Source organism: Puntigrus tetrazona, chromosome 12 (genome assembly GCF_018831695.1).
Source record: "Puntigrus tetrazona isolate hp1 chromosome 12, ASM1883169v1, whole genome shotgun sequence".
In the NCBI taxonomy this organism is placed as follows: Eukaryota; Metazoa; Chordata; class Actinopteri; order Cypriniformes; family Cyprinidae; genus Puntigrus; species Puntigrus tetrazona.
Window position 1 is genome coordinate 4703031 of NC_056710.1, and position 19091 is coordinate 4722121.

The 19091-nt window shown below is 35.7% G+C and overlaps 1 protein-coding gene across 1 annotated transcript in view; it reads left to right on the forward strand.

Moving 5' to 3' along the window:
• Positions 1-19091, forward strand: part of LOC122355776 (glutamate receptor ionotropic, delta-1-like) — a 125800-nt gene that overhangs the window by 1247 nt on the left and 105462 nt on the right. The window contains exon 2 of the mRNA XM_043254334.1: positions 17109-17393. Within this exon, the coding sequence (XP_043110269.1) occupies positions 17109-17393 (285 nt within the window). The remainder of the gene's footprint in view (positions 1-17108; positions 17394-19091) is intronic.

The window sequence follows — 19091 nt, forward strand, 5'->3', positions numbered from 1 at the left end:
TTCATCAAAAATATCTTAATTTGCATTCCGAAGGACTTACAGGTTTAGAATGACATGAGGGTGAGTAATTAATGGCAGAATTTTCATTTTGGGGCACTAACCTTTAAATATCATCTTGTACTCATACTTATTATATAGAATGGCATTTATATACATTTAAGTATTCTGATATGCTGTTATAAAGATCTTAAAGGTTACATCTTAACAGGTGAACATATAAATATATCCATATTTTTGCTAAATAAAGCTGAGGTGTTTTGGCTACATTGCCTTCTTATTGTTCCATATCATATGAGCCAAGCTTTACAGAGTTAAACATTCACTTCCTAGACTCGAAAAAAAATGACTCTATGAACATCTCTGCCTGTTGGTGCATCTATTTCGACTTTCCGTATCACCGCTCAATCTGTCATCAGCATTCAGTGGACATTAGACCTTTGGCGGATCATTGGATTGATAATGAAAGACAGAAAATGGAGATTGCATTCGCACCAAGGACATAGTAATAACGCATGGAAGGCTGCTGCCTGGACCTTCAGTACCCCCTGCCAATAGAAACACGTCCTGAAGTTTATTCCTTGATATTCAATCCAGATGCAACAACACGTCTCAGGACCTCATTTAGTTCCCCGTGGTCTGTTCCAACCAGAGAGGGCCACGATAGCAGCACAATACCAGTATGTTTGACAAGAGTTAATGCAGAGAATCCAGAGAGTGTGTCTGTAAATAGTCCTTCACTTTGCCGTTGCATTTTTTATTTTAAAGGCTTCTCTACTGCCCTGAGTGTGTATATAATCACAAGCTAAGATTGCATTGATTTTTAATTTTTCTTTTAGCTAAAGCATTCTCAGCAAAAATAATTCACTCTTGAATTAATTTAACATGGAGGAGGTAATAAGAATGTGTATTTACATTGCTACTTGAAAAAAAAAGTTTTTACTTGCTTTTGGCAGTTGATTTGACACTAACACATTAATGAATAAACTTATCAATGCTGCATTGATGATTTTTTTATTTATTTATTTATTTATTTTTTTTTTTGTGAGTAATCTTTGCTTGTGCAAAACTGTCCATCTTGTGTGTGGGCAGCACTGCGTGTGTTCAGAGTTGTTAGCATGTTCCTGAAGTGTCCTGGGTGGTTGCTAGGATGCTGATATTTGCTTGATACAGCACAGGCTCAGTGATGTACTTGAGAGAGTTTGACAAAACAGTTCAAAACAGTGGAATGGCATGGTTGCATTAAGAAATGCATTTTGTTGTTGTTGTTTTATCAGCATTTATCACCGTAATAAATATGTGCCAGGGTTCATATATTGCACCTGTGTTTTATTATCAGTGCATTTTGCATTTTCTCTTTAAAACTGCTGTGAAACATGCAGTAAGGCACATAAAAACAGTGTTGCACAAAAAGTGCAGTGAAGTGCATATTTTTACGAGACCTAGCTTTATAAATGCATACAGACTCAACACCTTATGCCACCTCCCCCTCTTTCTGTAACCAGTAATTACAAAGTATGGGGAAATTAATGGTCATATTTACAGTCATTACCATACTTTATCCCCAGTTTGCACTGCTTTGCAATGTAATCACCTGCCTACATATAGAACACAGTGGCATTTAGTATAAATACTACATTTGTTTTAGTGACATAAGAAAAATATAATCATTCAGAATATGTTTTGCATTATACAGACAAAAAAATACTTCATGTTCATTCCTATCTCTGTCTTTAGATATGAGGAGACTTTTAAATCATGACCTCTTCATAAAAAGAAAAGAGAGAGAGAGAGAGAGAGAGAGAGAGAGAGCTGAGTAATTGAGATTAATTGTTGCACTCAGGAATTTGACTTAACAGATGTCACAAGCTGCCAATATAGGTGCTTATTCTAAACAGTGTTTTGAGAAAAAGAGAGAGAAAAAAAGCCAGATACATTTTAAATGCTTATGTTATTATGACCACCAATCAATAACACAGCAGAATGGAAGTCTGCCCTTACCTCTTCAGCCATTATTATCATCATTCAGAGTCCCTCTTGTACTAGACTTCTGGTGTGGATACATTCAGACTATGGATTGTATAATAAATTGCTTCACCTTTGAAATGACTAAAGTCCTGCCTTATATTTTTCCTTGAGTTATATTTCTCTGATACATGCGAGATATAACACATTGAGTTTAATGATAAGTCCTATATGTTAGTTGTATGTCAGTGTACAATGCTTGAAGACCATGCTATAATTGTGTGAATACACAATTTCTTTATTTGCAATTTAAATTTACTCTAGCACATAACAATACTTTGAACATATAAACTTACTGCTCTAGATGTCAATAATACTGCCGATTCACTCATATTCATACTTTTCAGTTCAACCAGATCTGAAAGATCAATCAAATTTGTCTTATGTTTGAAGCGGAGACAGAAAAGGTGACATTTTGCTGTCTTTGGGTTACTTAATAATGAATGTGGCGATTATGGTCTGCTGATCTTTGAGAAGAGCAACCCTGCTGTTTCCACTGGCCGACACCAGATCCAATATCTGGGCCACTGTTAATGACCCCATTACTCTGCTCTGATGGCTTCTATGGGTTTGATGTAGCAATGGTGACAGCGTTGTTTATCCAAGCAAATGGGCACATTGAGCCTAGGTGTAATCACTCTCCTCCGAGACCCTGACCAAAAGACAGCGGAACGGAAAGGCAAGGACGAGTTTTTTATAGTTTCATTCGTGATGATATACCAAATCATTACAGAGATGTAGCCGCTGGGGTCAATTGCATCACATGGCCTGCGTTTAAACTCAGCACCTGAACACAGAATAATCACAGCGATTGAATGGGCTTTGCAGTGAAATGCATGAATCTCCATGCAGTGCTGCTCAAGGTAACATCAGGGTAAAAATAGGCTAGATAAAAACCGCAGTCAAATTCATTTTGGATTAATACAATATTTATACTAGAGATAAACACGAATAAAGAAACCTAAACTGTTTATGCCCCTTGACGGAGGGATCTATGTAACCAAAACTTAGAAGATACAAAAACACATTAAAGCATGGTAAGTGAATCAACCATCTTCTAAATTTTGGTTACTTATACTTTGAGTGGTGGGACAAAGACCTGATGTTTTATTAAAAATATCCTCATTTGTGTTTGAGGGTGATTCAGGGTGATTAACCAAACAGTGTGAGAGTGAGTAAAGAACAACATAATTGTAATTTCGAGTAAACTCACATTTTGGATTGAATTGATTTTTGGCGCTTAATTAACATGTACCCTTGTTCACAAGTCATGTGTGTTTGGAACAATATAACGATAGTTAAATGATGACAGAATTTGCATTTGGGGGTGAACAATCTACAAATCTACAAACAATCCAAGTTATTTGTTTGCACACTATTATGAGTGAGCAAGGACAAACAATGTGTATAATGAATTGAATTAGTTTTGCACTAAATTAGTGATGCTTTCACTGACGGGTACTTGAATAGTCTTTCACCTAGTGCAGGTTTTAAAGCTTTTTAAATGAACTGTAAAAGCATTACTGCTCACACTTTATCAACACATATGTTTTGAACACGGTTGGGCACTTTTACGGAATAATCCATTTATGTGTAGCCTAGCCTGTTTGCTAAAATGAAACTGCTATTACCCCTGTACTCAAATGTTTTGAGGCACTGAATCCTGAACATTGTTATTAAAAATTCAATTTCACTAAACTCGTTTAGTGAGTTTTGCATTACCTCTTCACTCCTACATGCATATATACATAAAACATTTAACTGAAAGCCTCTTGGGTCTGTTGTGATTTAATTTATTTCCCAAAGATATCAAACTTGAATTGACTTGTGTGCAGTGCCTCAGAGGACATCTGTATACTTACATGAATATTGATTTGACCAGGTTGTAACGCACATGTAGAGCAACCCCACAGAAGCCCTGGAAACCCATGAGCTTTATTACAGTCTTAGACCTTCAAACCTGAAATGCACTAGGTGTAGCAATAGAATATTGCACTTTATATCTGTTCTACCCTGGAAGCCTTAAAGCATATTACTTCTGAATTTTGACTGAAAATTCAACTGTGACCAACTGTGAGTTTGATGCTAGACTTCTGTTATTTTAGGTCTTGTTCAGTAATTATAAACAGAAAGAAGTTATCTGTTAAGTTGTTCATAAAAACAAAATAAGTACATAGTTAAACTGTAGTTATACTGTAAAAATGGTAAATGCCACACATAATGTAAAACCCTCAAAAATAAGGAATTATTATTATTAAATTATCATTATTATTAAAATGCACAAGTTCCATTGTGCCACATAGGCATAGAATTAGATTCAAGTATGTAGACAAAGTGTGCGATCACACTATGGAAACCAGTAAGGAGGTGTTGCTGTGACAGATGCTAGTGTGTGCTTTAAAGCAAACATTAATGACATTTAAGCCCTTGGCATCAACGTTTAATGAGACACCATCACACGAGAAAAGGCATCACACATAGGTTCAATTTAAGCTGCTTCTGCAGTCAGAACACTAGCCACAAGCATAGAAAACATAAATTAACCAAGAATATGTATGCTAACATCTCTTAGAGTCACAGATGGGCAGCATATAGCCAACAGAGGAAGTGTCTTTTAGTCCGTTTAGGAGAGCACTATCTCTATGTTGAGTTTGTTTTCTGATACTCTCTGACCTCTTTCTGCTCTTATCAGACTGGCCAGACCGACTGTGGCCTTTTTAAAGTCTGCCCTTGTGTCCTCTATACTCACTAATGTGGCTTCTACAAAGAGCCAAAGCATGTATCTGCCAAAGTAAATAGCAATAGTGGCAAGACTTTTGTATTGGTACACTCCTTGAATTATTATGCGCATGCCGTTTCAAAGTAACTCAAAGGCTCCTTACATAAAAGGACATCATATCTATACTTCTGGGGCTGTTTAGTGACATTACCCTGTCTTCTATTATCTATCTAGCTTTGACCAAAGGCAGCATAAAAAAATAAATGCATTTTATATATATAATATATATATATATATATATATATATATATATATATATATATATATATATATATATATATATATATATATATATATATATATTAATCAGATTAATTAGAAAATTAAAGAAAATTGATCAAAAGGTTTAGGGTTCATATAACCAATACTATCAGAAACTGAAATCAGATTGGATTAATTTGAACTAACAAAAATATAACTGGAACCATGTTCTTAGCTTAGCAAGATGCTAATGATAAAAATACTTCATCTGAGGGGTGCCATTTATGTGCTCCAGAAAGCTGTTTGCAAATACTGACACACAGTTTGAGCAAGGAATTATATAGAGCAGATGCAAACGCATAAAATTTGCAGTTTTATAACTATGATTTACTTTTTTATGTTTTCACTTATTATTAGGCTAATGCTGCCATGATCACTAGAAAGTGCACTCTTTCCATCTTTATTATATAGCCTAGCCTATTATATAGCCTTTATCTACTGCCAGGATTCTTTTGTGAATGAAGCACATTAATGAACCTAATTTAGTTGTGTGAGTTGTGTGCGTTGCGATTGAGTGAAAATAATGTAAGGTTCTCAAATATATCTGGCCTCCATAAAGTTGTATTTACACTTCACTACCTCGATCTGTTGTCTGTTAAAGCACGGAGGTGGTTCTTGTTTTTTTTTTCTTTCGGATTTTTCTTTTTATTTGGATCTTTGGATTACAGTACCAGACTTTTATGTACAGAAAATTAAATCTATGAAAAAACTATGAGCCTTAACTGATCAATATTGTTATTTACTCTTGTGTTGCATACCATGGACTCATCCTGACTGCTGTTTTTAAGTATAGATTTCTGTATAATTGTTTTCCATGAAAATGAACAGTTTAACACAATATAATGTTTTATTTTTTATGAGCTACATATTAATTACCTCTGCATGATGTCTGCATGTAAATTTACAAAGATGAAAGATTTGATCTTAAATATAATTTTTTTGTTTGCCTGGTAGGCATAATTTTTGGCTGATAGTTTAAAGTTTTACAAGACATGTGGTAATCAGCGGGCAGATTAACCAACTATGAATATCATAAATAGAACCACATAGACCAAACAGTAGTTACCAAGCAACATGTGCATGATCTTCTTAATATTTTTGTAATATACATTATTTTTGTGGGTCTCAGAATGGTCTTAAGACTCATTCTTGAAATTAAGTTTTTAACTTTACAGTCCATCTTACGCACAACAACAATTTTGAGGTGATGTGGGGCGCAGTGATTAAAGATGTCTTTTTCAGTCGATAACTTGGATGGAAAGTCACAAAGAGCAGTCATTACATTAGCTCATATTATATTTACAAATGCTTACACTGTAGAGCAATGGCTGTCTTCATTATTTCCTTTGTAGCCAATGTGTTCATCATTTTCAGGTCTCTATAGTGCAGTTAGAAAGAAAACACAAAGAGAAGATTTTGAACTTTCTTTGTAGCCCCACTGTGCCGCTGATGTAATTAATACCCTTAATTAAGCCTCTATATTGACATGAAGGTTGAGGGCCAACTATCTCAGTGCTTTGTGACCGAGTTCACAATGTGACTTCACATGGCCCTCTCTGCCTGTTCTATCCAGATAATCTGTGCCTTTGTGTGGTAAAACTCATCATCTCAACGCATTGTGGCTGAGTGTGCCTTTGAATTGGAGTTGCAGGTGCTGCCACCCCCTCTTCCACTGCCCACACCAACTGAAGAAACTCAACAGGGTAGATGGCATATCCTCACAGAGATCAGCATGATGTTTCGTCTCAGCATCATATTAGCATGAAGAGCTTGCTATTCAAACGGCCATTCACTCTCGCAGTAATCAGACTGTTTCTCGCGCTCCGTGGCAACTGTTCCGTGAAGGGGATTTGAAATGCGAGAAAAAAAAGGAAGCAAATTAAAAAAGGAGTCTTTTGATTTGCTGTGTCTGTGTATCAGCATCAGTAATACTTACGTCTATGGATATGGATGAGTTGTTGTACTAAAATGAAGCAGGAATACTTAAAAGGATTTACTGCAATGAAGGCAATAGAACAGTTTTTTTAATGCAGGGCTGGGGTCAAGGCTGAGGCAAGATGTATTTCCTCTCGGTAGATTTAAAAGTCAACAGAACTTTATTTGGATCATTTAGCATTATTATCCATTTTGAGCCTTACCTCTTTCGAATAAAATACTAAGACATATTTGGAGAGAACATTGGTTTGCATATATTTTGGCTTTTGCAAAAATGTATGCATAGTCACGTTTATCTCTTGAGATCAGGATGGCTTTTGTCCTTGTGGCAAAAGCTCACGCCATTCGAATGGATCTGCTCTGCTTACTAAACCCTGGAAAAATCTGGTGTGTGGGGTTGTAAAATCTCATTCGTTAAAGGCGGTAATTTAGCTTTCCATCAAGATTTGTGAATAAAAACACTGTAAGGTTTGACACAAATTGCAGTGAGATTTCCTCAGCAATTAGAGTTGACTTCAATAAAGGTCTATAAAGATATAAAAAGGTCTGCTGCTAAATGTGTGTTTTCGGAAATGCATGCAATATAACAAATGTGCAGGTTCCTTTAACACTAGTTTTCTCTCTAATACCAAAGGAAAGAAGTGTTTTCCTGAACATGCCCTTATTTGAGGATGATGTGATGCTTGTATTTAAGGGGTGAGGAAGTTGAGAGCACCCTTGATATCCTGCTGCCTGTCCATTAAATCTTTTCCAAAGGCAATGCCCAGAGATCACCTTCTAACCCTTTAAAACTGTGATCACAGTAAATAGCTCCTCTACAGATTTTCAATCAGTAATACAGGTAAAGATACTTTTTACTTGTTCTAGAGCAAATATGTAAATTATATTTTGCATATATAATACTAGTATTTAATAATATTATTTAGTATTATAGTAGTGTGGGTTCATGATGGTGGTTTTAGTTATATTATTCCAGCATTAAATGGCGATAAGAAACATTTTATATTATTTACAACACTTTGTAAGATGCAATAAGAAGCGGTAAATGCAATAAGCAGAGCAGTCATCAAAAATCAACTGATGAAAGAATAGCACGACAAAGATACACAGCGGACAGGTTTTATTGTGAAAATGAGATTAAGCTGAGGAATGAATACTGTATCTAATGTAGGTATTCACACTCACTTTTATAGGGGTGGGGTACGAGTTATAAATGAATGAAACAAGCAAGAGACTGTATGACACGATGCCCAATCCTGCTCCTGGCCATTGACTGTCCTGCAAAGTTCAGCTCCAATTCTAAACAAATCTGCCTTTTTCAAACGATCCTGTTGCTTCAGGTGTGTTTGATTAGATTTGGAGCTCAACTTTGCAGGACAGTCAATCACCAAGAGAAGGATTGGGCACCCTGCTGTATGACATTCACGTTAAATGATTTTCCTGATTTTTATGTAGAAAGGGCGACAGTGCACCACATTATGTTATGTTTGTTACTGTATATAAAAGAATAATATTAAAATAATAAAATTTCATGAATATAAAATATATAAAATATTAAATAAATAAACAATATATTCGCAAAAGATGACTAAGTCTAAATCTATAGAGGAAATTTTTCTTCTCCTTGAGTTTTATGTCTTGATGTCTTCATTCTTGTACAGATACCAAGTTTCTCCCCATAGCCTAAACCACTTCATAACCACCTGATCTTTCTCTTTGGTCCCTTTAGGTAACTAACAGCCTTTATAAATCCTTCACTACCTCTCCAATGTAAAGGCTTACTACTTTAAAAATGAGACAGGACAAAAAAAGTTAGTCTACAGCTTTAGAGGAACTCATCCATCTCTAGCGTGATGGCAAAAGAGAATCATCTTATCACTCCTTGCGATGCATAATTTTCCTCTGTTCAGTATATACAGTATCTAATGTGACTGAACTATAAAATTCTTCACACTCTCTTTTTGCCTCTTCGTGCTCAAACAGCAAGCATATGTCATTCTCCTTGGACTGTTTAGCTCTTCAAATTGTTCTTCATTTTTCAACCGACTGCTGCTGTATTGATGGAGCATTTTGCTAGTTCATTGAACAGATGTCTTTAATGAGTTTGCAGAACTTAAGCACACAGACTGATATGGATTCTCAATGCATCATTTCAAAGATCCAACTCATATAAACCCCACGAAATAAATTACTTTATGGATCCATTTTTTGAATGAACATATCAAGTACAGCAAGCTAAATTGTAACATGGGGCCTCAACTTTGCAAAGATTTCTTCCTAAAGTGTTTGTATGCACAAAATAGTATTTTGCTTATGTACAAAAGATTTACCATTTATTAAAAATAACCCTCAACAACATTTGAATCTCTTTAGTTCTGAAGGACTGAATGAACTATACAGTAGGGTCCTGGGGATCCAATGTTAAGCTCAAGGCTATGGAGAGTGGGCAGTCAGTTTCTCTTTCTGTTTTGTTCTTCCCTGTACCGCATACATTATATCTTTTCTGTGGTGTTTGTACGTGATGTGTTCAAGACCAGAAGCTTGCCGTGTTCACTGTATGTTTCTATCTACTGCTGCTTTGAACTTTAAGGAGCAAGGGGGGCACTAGGGAGGTGCTAGTAGGTGTTCCAGCACCCCATAAAAAGACCAAAACTCCCCCATACAAATGTTAAATAAAAAAAAAAAACATTTGCCTAGGTACACATGCAAAATTTGTGCAATGCAATACAATGCAATCTAAAGTGATTTCCTGCCGAACACTTCGTAAGGTCAGTTTAAAAATGGACTGGTTCCTTATGCCAAGTAGCCTAGACCTGCTCCAACTAAGGATTTTTTGAGTCAACTAGTGGCTTATTTATTTTGAATTGATTAATATAATAACCATAACAAACCATCTTTTAATTTGAATTTAGGTATAGGCTATTATAGCTTACATTTCACTTATATTCCACTCTCAAGCTTGCTGCAAAGCACCGACAAAAGTAATGATTATGAATGCATTTGGAAAAAAGACATTTTACATTTTTATAAATAAACCGGTGCATTTTCAGTCAGTCACAGCTGCAAACATCAGCGCTGACTCTCCATCTCCACAGTAGCCAGTAGACATGCCTTTAATAGAGAAAAACACCTTTTCACAAGGACTACAAAATTAAAGAAATTATATATATTTTTTCATTCATTTAATAGTAGACATTTCAAGCTTTCTATAGACTATGTCTGTAGGCTGGTTCGTAGTTGTGACGCGTTTTATTCATGGAGACTGCAAGAGACAACAGAAAGTACATCTAAAAATGAGGAGAGAACGAAAAAAAGAAAACTATTTCATACAGCAAAGTGCAATAATACTACTCCCACACTCCTCATAAACACTTAAAATGCACATATATAGCAACTGTATTATTAATATAAAAATAATAGTAATAATAATAATTTGTTTTGGTCATATTTACTATTAATTGCCCAGCTCCCATCATAATTTCACGACACCGCCCTGGTGAGGAGATTTTGTACTTCTAACTACCAAACAATTGCAAAACAATATCAGACTACTTAAAGTTACCTTCCTTTGTCCTAGTTGTCCTTGAGATTCTACTTTGTCAGTTTCATTGCGTTCCATGATTTGGTTGACAACTGTTCGTTCGAATGAATGCATTTTCTCTGCACAAAAACACCTATGGAGCTTAGACAACTACAATGTAATTTTTCCTGTTTTGTAACAGGCTAATTTTCATGAACTGTGTCAGATCAGTGACGCATATTGTTTTTTTATTGCTTTCCTTGAGATTCTGCTCCAGTTCATAGAACAACAGTTCATAGTTTACTCAGTTAGACATCATGTAACAAAGCCTTCAGAGCACAAAAGCACTGCCTTAATCTGTTCAACAGAATTAGGGAAACACAACTTTTTGGCACACCAAATAAGGAAAATGATTTATGCACAATTATGAGATTTGCTCGTAGGGATAAAACTTAGCAATTCTGGATTCTTCTTTTTGGTCTTGTCTTAGCACCTTGTACCTTCACAAACTGCATGGATGCAAGCTCGCTCCATTGCGGCTCCAGTGCAAATGTTTCTGGCAGTCAAACTGAACATATGCACATTTTTCTACCGCTCCTGCCCCTTTACTTTGTTTATGAATCAGTTTGGGCAAAAGAATCTGTTTCACAAACTTTTGGCTCTCATGGCAGTGTCTTTATGTAGCATTGCACCTATTTTACTGGTTGGTCAACAGCAGAAGAATTTGTCTCTTTGATCCTTATTAAGGCTCACACAGATGCTATCAGACTGTTACAAGGGAACTGTGAGCATCAAGAGCTGCCAGTATAAAAGCACAATGGGGCATGCTGCTTCTGCTCTGCTTACGTGTGCAGTGTAAGTTTTCATGGGGCAGAGTTAAGTTTGTTCTGTGGAATAACCAGGACCCTATGGCTCATGCGCGGACAAGGGTCACATATATTTTTCCCACTATTTAAATTAAGTCTATTTCCATTAGTACTAAAACAAAAAAATAAAATCTTCTACTGGTAGAACCTGTTATCCATCCCACATTTGTCTCCTGAAGGAGTTTCCTTGAGAAATCCCATTCAGAGTATATCAACTTACAAAGGCTTGAGGGACCTTGTGACATCACTGGCATGAAACTTTTGAGGGTTTTGCATTTAAATTGAATTTTCTGTTACTTTTGGTATTTCAAAAGAGATTACAAAGAATATTTCTGAATGCAAGAGCTCTTTCTACAATGATTCTCTACATTTTTAAATGTTGGTAATTTTACAAGTTATTTTTATGAGCTTTTATTATGATAGAATAGCAGAAAAATGGCAGGATTGGGCGGAGAGAGGGGAGCAAGATCGGTAAAGGACATCAAAGGGTGAATCGAACTCACGGCACTGTAAGAGCACTTGTGCTGTACTGTATATCGATGCACTAACCAAGAGGCTATCAGCGCTGATGAGTTTCGGTACTTTTAAGTGAAAGCACAGTTTGAATACAGTTTACTGCCCTGTTGGTTCAGTACTAGCATTCCTTGCTTAATGTTTTTTGCTCAGGCTCAGCCTCAGTGACTTTTATGTGGAGGCAATTGCTGCTAAACATGCTTCAGTTGATGGTGTTTCTTTGGTGAAGCATTCACTTGAGTCTTGTTTCAAGCATTTCTATTTTGCTTTTGTCCTAGAAATCCCTTAAAAGGATTGGTCATCGGTGACTTACAGGCATTATCATTATTTGTGCAACCAAAAGCTATATTACCTATCTAAGGTTGCTTTTACTTAATTTCACTTTTTTAAGTTATGTTGTAGGAATTATTTTTCTTTCTATTCTTCTGAATCACAGGAGGCTAAGAGACAGTAAGGAAAAGCACAGAGGGAAGATCTCACTTGAATCAATTTCAGAACCTTTTTTCTGTTCTCTGAGGTCCCCTTAATGTTATCAAAAATTTTACATCAAATAACTAAACAATTTAAAATAGGCTATTTTTCGTCCTGTTTTTAGTCTACCTCATCAGAATGCTGTTTCAAAAGGTGTGACAGATAATAGCCTACTGCTATAGTTGGCTAACAGTTGTGTTTGTTTGACAGCCTACATACCTCACCCTGTTGTGATTTAGGTCAAAAATGCACCTATACATATCCAACGATCTATAGTAACAGGCAAAGCGATAATGACTGAATACAGCCAGCACAGCATTCTCAATCTTTCTGAAAATCCTGTGAGAAATTGTTTTATAAACATATCCATGATACAATTAAGTGACTAAGTGCTTACTGCCTCAGTCTGGAACTTCCTTAAAAGTTAAAAGTTAAATAGTTAATCTACTCTTACCTATCTGCTGGAATTAAAAAGAAGGCAATGCAAAGACTGCTTTTCGACAATTTAGCAATGTACAGCATCTTGTTTTCAAATTGTGCAGGATATAAAGTTGTTTTGAAGACATAACATAATATTCTGCAAGGAATTGTTTGAAAATTAGACTTTTTAAATTATGCTTTGCATGACAAGAAATAAAACTGAATGAATTAATAAAAACAGCATATGCTAATTGGATATCTTTTGAAGCATGGATGCTGGTCTGAGCTGGTTTAAGCTGGTTCTTCGCTTGTATGTGCTGGTCCTGTGATGGTCTTAAGCAACTAGATCCTGCTCAGGACAAGCTTAGGACCAACACATGACCATCTTAAACCCGCTCATGACAAGCTCGAGGACTCAAACCAGCATCCATCCATCCGTTCACGAGCTTGATGCTACAGAAGGTTGTTCTTTATTCAAGGAACCAGAACTCATATATAAACAAGACATTTTACTATGCATATACTTTATCTGCATATAATTGTCATATGCATTTGTCATCCAGACATATGATACTGCCATGTTTACTGGTTCAATAAACAAGAATATGTAGACTGTAAATGCCACCTGTGCCAACGGGGGAGTAAAATTAGTTAAAAAGTTTTGAGGCCTCTATCCATTAGCTCTGTGAACTATATAAGAAATCCATTAATTAGTTATGGCTGAAAACTTCACATGGTTTCTATGTGTTAAAAACAATGTGCCAATATTTCCAGAAATGCACAAACCAATATTAGAGCTTGCCTGATCTAGAAAGTGCTGTACAGACAGTCAATAAATGGACTGTTGGCCATCTGAGGCCACAGTTGAACTTATTCAGCAGATTCAGACTGTTATGTCTCAATGTCAGTAGTTTACAGACTTAAATATGATCACTATTGTCCTTGTCCCAACTATGAGAATGCAATAAATTGCTCTGCATCTTAATTTCGACATTTTAAAATATGTGAAAAAGCTTGAACAGCTTATGTTTGTGCGTTTGACCAAAATGCTACATATTTAAATCCCTCACACTGCTTGTAATCGATAGTTGTACCTCAGCAGCTACTAAATGTACTTCAGTCAGTGTACAGTAATGGGCTTAATAATGGTAAGATGTAAAATAAACCTAAGAAAGGTACATTCAGATTATTATGCACAGTGACATTTTCTGTGTTGAATGAATCAATGAATGAATGAATGACTGGCGGAAAAAAGTTTATTTTTAAAGTTTGATTTTTAGTGGCATTGCAGTCTTGCACTTAATGAGCTCTCAGTGTTGTTTAGTATTTGTCACGTCAATAGTCTCTGCAAGTTGATTATCTGCCATGATTTCTTCTCTAGCCAGTGCCTCAAAATGACATTTCAATATCTCTCCACTAAGAACCGAGTTTCTCTGAGACGCATCCATCTATTGATCACCATTGTATTACATTTTTCTTTATTTTTTGTTCCATGCTGTTAGAGAGGTTTGTGTTTTACAAAAATAAAACTTTGTCTCTTCTACATGCTTCTCAAGAACCACTGAACAACATGGAATCTAAATTTACTGCATTTACTTTCTTAATACACCTTCCCCGATTTTATTGTGCTCAGTGCATCAGTGCATGTTATTTCAAAAAAAAATAAATGTTTGCCTCTGTGATCTTTCAACAAAATGTAATAACGTTGCCTCTAAAACTTTTTTCCTTTTCAACCAAAGCCACAAATCCCTCTTAGTTTTCAGCCCCTTCCATCCAAACGACAGCCTCCTTTCTCGTATCGAATGGGCAGTTTTCATGGTCCAGTGAATTCCAAATGGATAAAAATCAAGTCTTGCCCTACCTTTTTTCTCACTGAATATCCGGTTTCGGTAAGAATTAATTTTCTGAGGCAAATGGGTTTAAAACTGTGTTTTAAAGAACAAAGAACCTAAATGTTTTATCTTCACTAAACCCTGAAATCAGATCACAAACAGGGTATGCTTGATAAGGCATCAACCTTTAAGTCTTTTTATAAGTGAATGCAACACTAAACTAAAATGTAAAATGTTGTGGTTACCAGATGCTAGGGAAGGAAAATACACCACCAACAGTATTGAAATTCGAGCAGTAATAAATTAAAGGGCAGTCTAGACAACTGATTAGACTCTAATTGGAGTTTGAGCCTTTAGCTGGGTCTCAGCCTCAAGGACCACATTGCTTTTGGGACCAACGATATAAGACTAATGTTTAAGACACAATGAATTCTCAACTGATTGTAAAGTGTGCGCTACATGCGCAATTGTATGAGACTTGTTATTTTGCTGAACTAAGCATTACTCTATAATATACAGAAAGACCTGGGCATCACCCCATTATAACACGTTGATTAAATAGGAGCAATATGAATGCCAAAGAGGTAATAGAGCCTAGATACTTTTTTGTCCCTGTGGAGCTTGTTTCTTGGCATGGCTTCCATAGCTGAATAAAATGCACATATCTCATTTCAGAGCCCAAAACAAATTAAATTTAGTCAGCTATTTGAGACTGGGTTTTTTTGTTGTTGCTTTTTTATGTATGGTCGATAAAAAAGGTCACTTTTTGTGACACTAAACTCGCTTTACACAAAACCATGGATTTTAATTAAGACGAGGTCAAATTAAAACTCAATTGGCTTTGATTAATACAAAGGCAGACAATGAATATGTCCCTTTATAATGTGTCAGCAATTAAGCATTGAAACCATGCTGAAATAGTGTCCTTTCATGCTTAAAACAAACAAACAAACAAACAAAAAAACCTTTACAATCTACTGTTCTAGATTTTAATTAAAAGATTAATTAATGGTTGAATTAAATGGCTTTCAAATTATTGCAAAATTAGAAAATGGGCTTCTGCACAAAGACAGTTCTGCCTTGGGGTTGGTTGTTATGACCGAAATTGTGGTGGTACAAATATTTTCTATCACACTAACAGTACTGATCACAGCACAGATAACTGCTGTAAATTAAAAAAATAATTACTACATGCTAAATACCAATTAAAAAACAGTTAAATACTTTACAAATTAAAGGTACATATTTGTATATTTTCTCTTTTTGTTTGAAAATTGATGGAACTAAATGTAAATGTTTTTTGTAACGAGCTGTGTTTGTGAGAAAACGAAAAAAAAAAAATATTTATAACGTTTTTGTCTCTTGTACACCACCATGTCCAAATGATCTGAGTGGGCGCAGGCATCCAGTGAATGATATGTATATGTGTATGTATGTGTATGCATATATATATGTATATGTATGTTTGTATGTATGTATGTATGTGTATGTGTGTGTGTGTGCACTCTGGCGTAGGCTCTAGTTTGTGTGATCTCTCCCACATATATGTCACTCGTTGTTTACACAGCACAACTTTTTGTTTTACATGGATATAAACATCCCGGATAAGCGCAAGTTATTGCCATTTTTATGCCATTTTTATTAGCCATCTTACCTACAATCTCTGTGCTGTGTAAACAATGAGTGGCGTATACGCGTGAGAGATCACCCATGGCGCTTTTTGGCGCTCGCTCAGACTATGCCAGAGCGCACGCACATGTCACTCACCAGATGCGTGCGCATCCTTAGATCATTTGGACATTTCTAGATTTGCCGTGCATGCAAACTACAATGCCTTAAAACACCAGTGCATCAGGATGCACAGTTGAAAATATCATTTTAATTCTCGCTCAATCTTTATGGCCATTAAATCTTTGAGAAAAGACTGAGCTGCAAAGCCTTCCAATGTTAATGTGGTTCTGATTTTTAAAATCCAAAGTAAATGTGGAGTCTCCATTTAAAATGCTTTTAGTCAGGCACAAAACGTTATCTGTGTTTGCTAGAGCTGGCAAGAACATAACCAAATTATTTCTAAAACTACATTTTAGAGCCAATTTTGTCTTACCCATAAAATAGACCTCTTACTGGTTTCACACAACTCAAAGAGTCATCAAAAATTATTAACCTTTTCAAAAATATTGTCTGCCTATGCTTACCCTCATTTGTAGATAAAATAAAATAAAATAAAATTAATGTGGGGAATATTTTGTGCTATCTGCTCTTCGTTGAAAAGTGTAGGGGGGTGGGGGTGGTTTCTAAGTGAATAAGATGATAAAGCCACTCTACAGTAAATATCACACATCTTAAACTTTTTTATACACTGTCTTCTAAAAGCTTTGCTGTGTATCAACACTACTAACAGCAGAGTCATGTAAGTGTTTAGATGTCCATTGTTTCTGCTCAGGTAATTCTTAAACTCCGTTCTCATCAGTTCTCCGTCTTTTCTGCAGCATGTGAACTGATGACGCAGGGGATCCTGGCCTTGGTCACATCTACAGGCTGTGCCTCAGCCAGTGCTCTGCAGTCCCTGACAGATGCCATGCACATACCTCACCTTTACGTCCAGAGAAACGCCGAAGGATCACCTCGTACCGCATGTCAACTCAATCCAAGCCCAGACGGAGAGAGATACACCCTCGCATCGCGACCGCCCGTCCGTCTAAGTGATGTCATGTTGACGCTAGTTGGTGAGCTGCGTTGGCAGAAGTTCATCGTCTTCTATGACAGTGACTATGGTGAGTGATTGATTGCAAGACAGAGCAAATCGTGCTTTTGGGAAAAGAAAAAAAAAAAAAAAAACGTATAAATTGCATTCTGATGAACAGATTATGCTGAGAATTTATTATGACGTGGTTCCGTGTGATAAATACTGACTATCTAGTTGTTGTTGCTATTAATAATCTTAATTATCTGTGTTGGTGTGTTTATCAATTTGAGCATTTTACAGTAAACGGTGACACTTTACAGTAAGCTGACAATAAACATACAAAAAACAAATCATATATGAACAGTTCAGATGCAAAAGCCTTAAAGCATGTTTTTCCTTCAAAATTTGCATTTCTTTCTGGCTACTTTGTATAGGTTAATGAACATATATTACATTTAAGGGCATTCACTCAGTATCAGTATCTCACTTTTGACCAAGATGGATTATATGGATGGATAGATATTAGAGATACATAAATAGAAGTTGTAGCTAATAGTGAATAAGTGTTCCCAATTCTAAAGTTTTGTCAATTTTTTTGTCATATTACAAGCAGACCATATAAAAGTAGTACAAGATATACTATGTATAGATGCTTTACAATCTACAATATGAATGAGAATCCTTTTTTTAGCATTATTTCAGTCATTGGTGGAAGCTTTTACTAGGATTTTTTATAGAATCTGCTTTTAATACTTTGAGAAAAGAGTTGTGTTTTGTTCATTCCGAATCAGCATGTAGTGTGCTCTTTAAACAATACTAGTTGACCTGTAAAGACTTCACACAGGTGCAGCCTGAAGAACTGCTTTACAAACCTTGATTTTACTTCACAGCCATGAAATAGTGGCAATGAGAGGGCAATAGATGTTAGAACTCATCCATTCAGAGCAGCTGCACAAGTCTGAACTTTAAAATCGAATACCAGTGTATGGAACAGTTTCAGAAATGCCATTTGTTTGAGGCTTTGATCATAAGACGTGGCAGTAAAGTAGAGGAAAATTACAAGGAACTAAATTTTTTTCCTAAATAGCCCACATGGGTGGTCAACCCAATAATATGAGAGTGACACAAAAACACGTCAACACTTGACACACAGGGAATTGACTTACAGCTACAAGCCCATTTCTTCAGCCATTTTTCAGTCTTCTGTACTATAAGGTAAGGTCATGCAAAATAATGAAAAAATCGCATGTTTGAAAATAACTGACATTTATCACCATTGCTTCAATCATCGCAATGTATGTGATAACTTTTCTTAATGCTACAATGAGTAAATCCACTTCACCAGCTTATTACCATTACAAAATTTTCAAAATCGAATTTCATTATTTAAAATTCATATTTTATTAAAATAGTAAAAAAAAAAATTGCGCATTTGAAGTAAAAGCACTTGATGAACATATGCTATGTTTCAAGAGCATTGACTCAGTATCATTATCTCATTTTCTACTAAGATGGATTTTGAGACACATAGATTGATGATGTTTTGTTCATTGATGTTTTGCATTGCTCAGTAGCTAATTACTCTCCTCCTGTCAGTCAGGATCCAGCCTTTGGGTTCTCCTTTGAATCTAACTCATTTGAATCTAATTTAAATCTAACTAATTGTAAATGTGTACATAAAACTTTAACCATATCTGCATGCATTTGTTGGTTCTGTTTTGTTTACCCTGGGGGGTTATTGCTGCTCTCCCTTAGAGCCAGCCAAAGCATGAAAGCAGATTTGAAT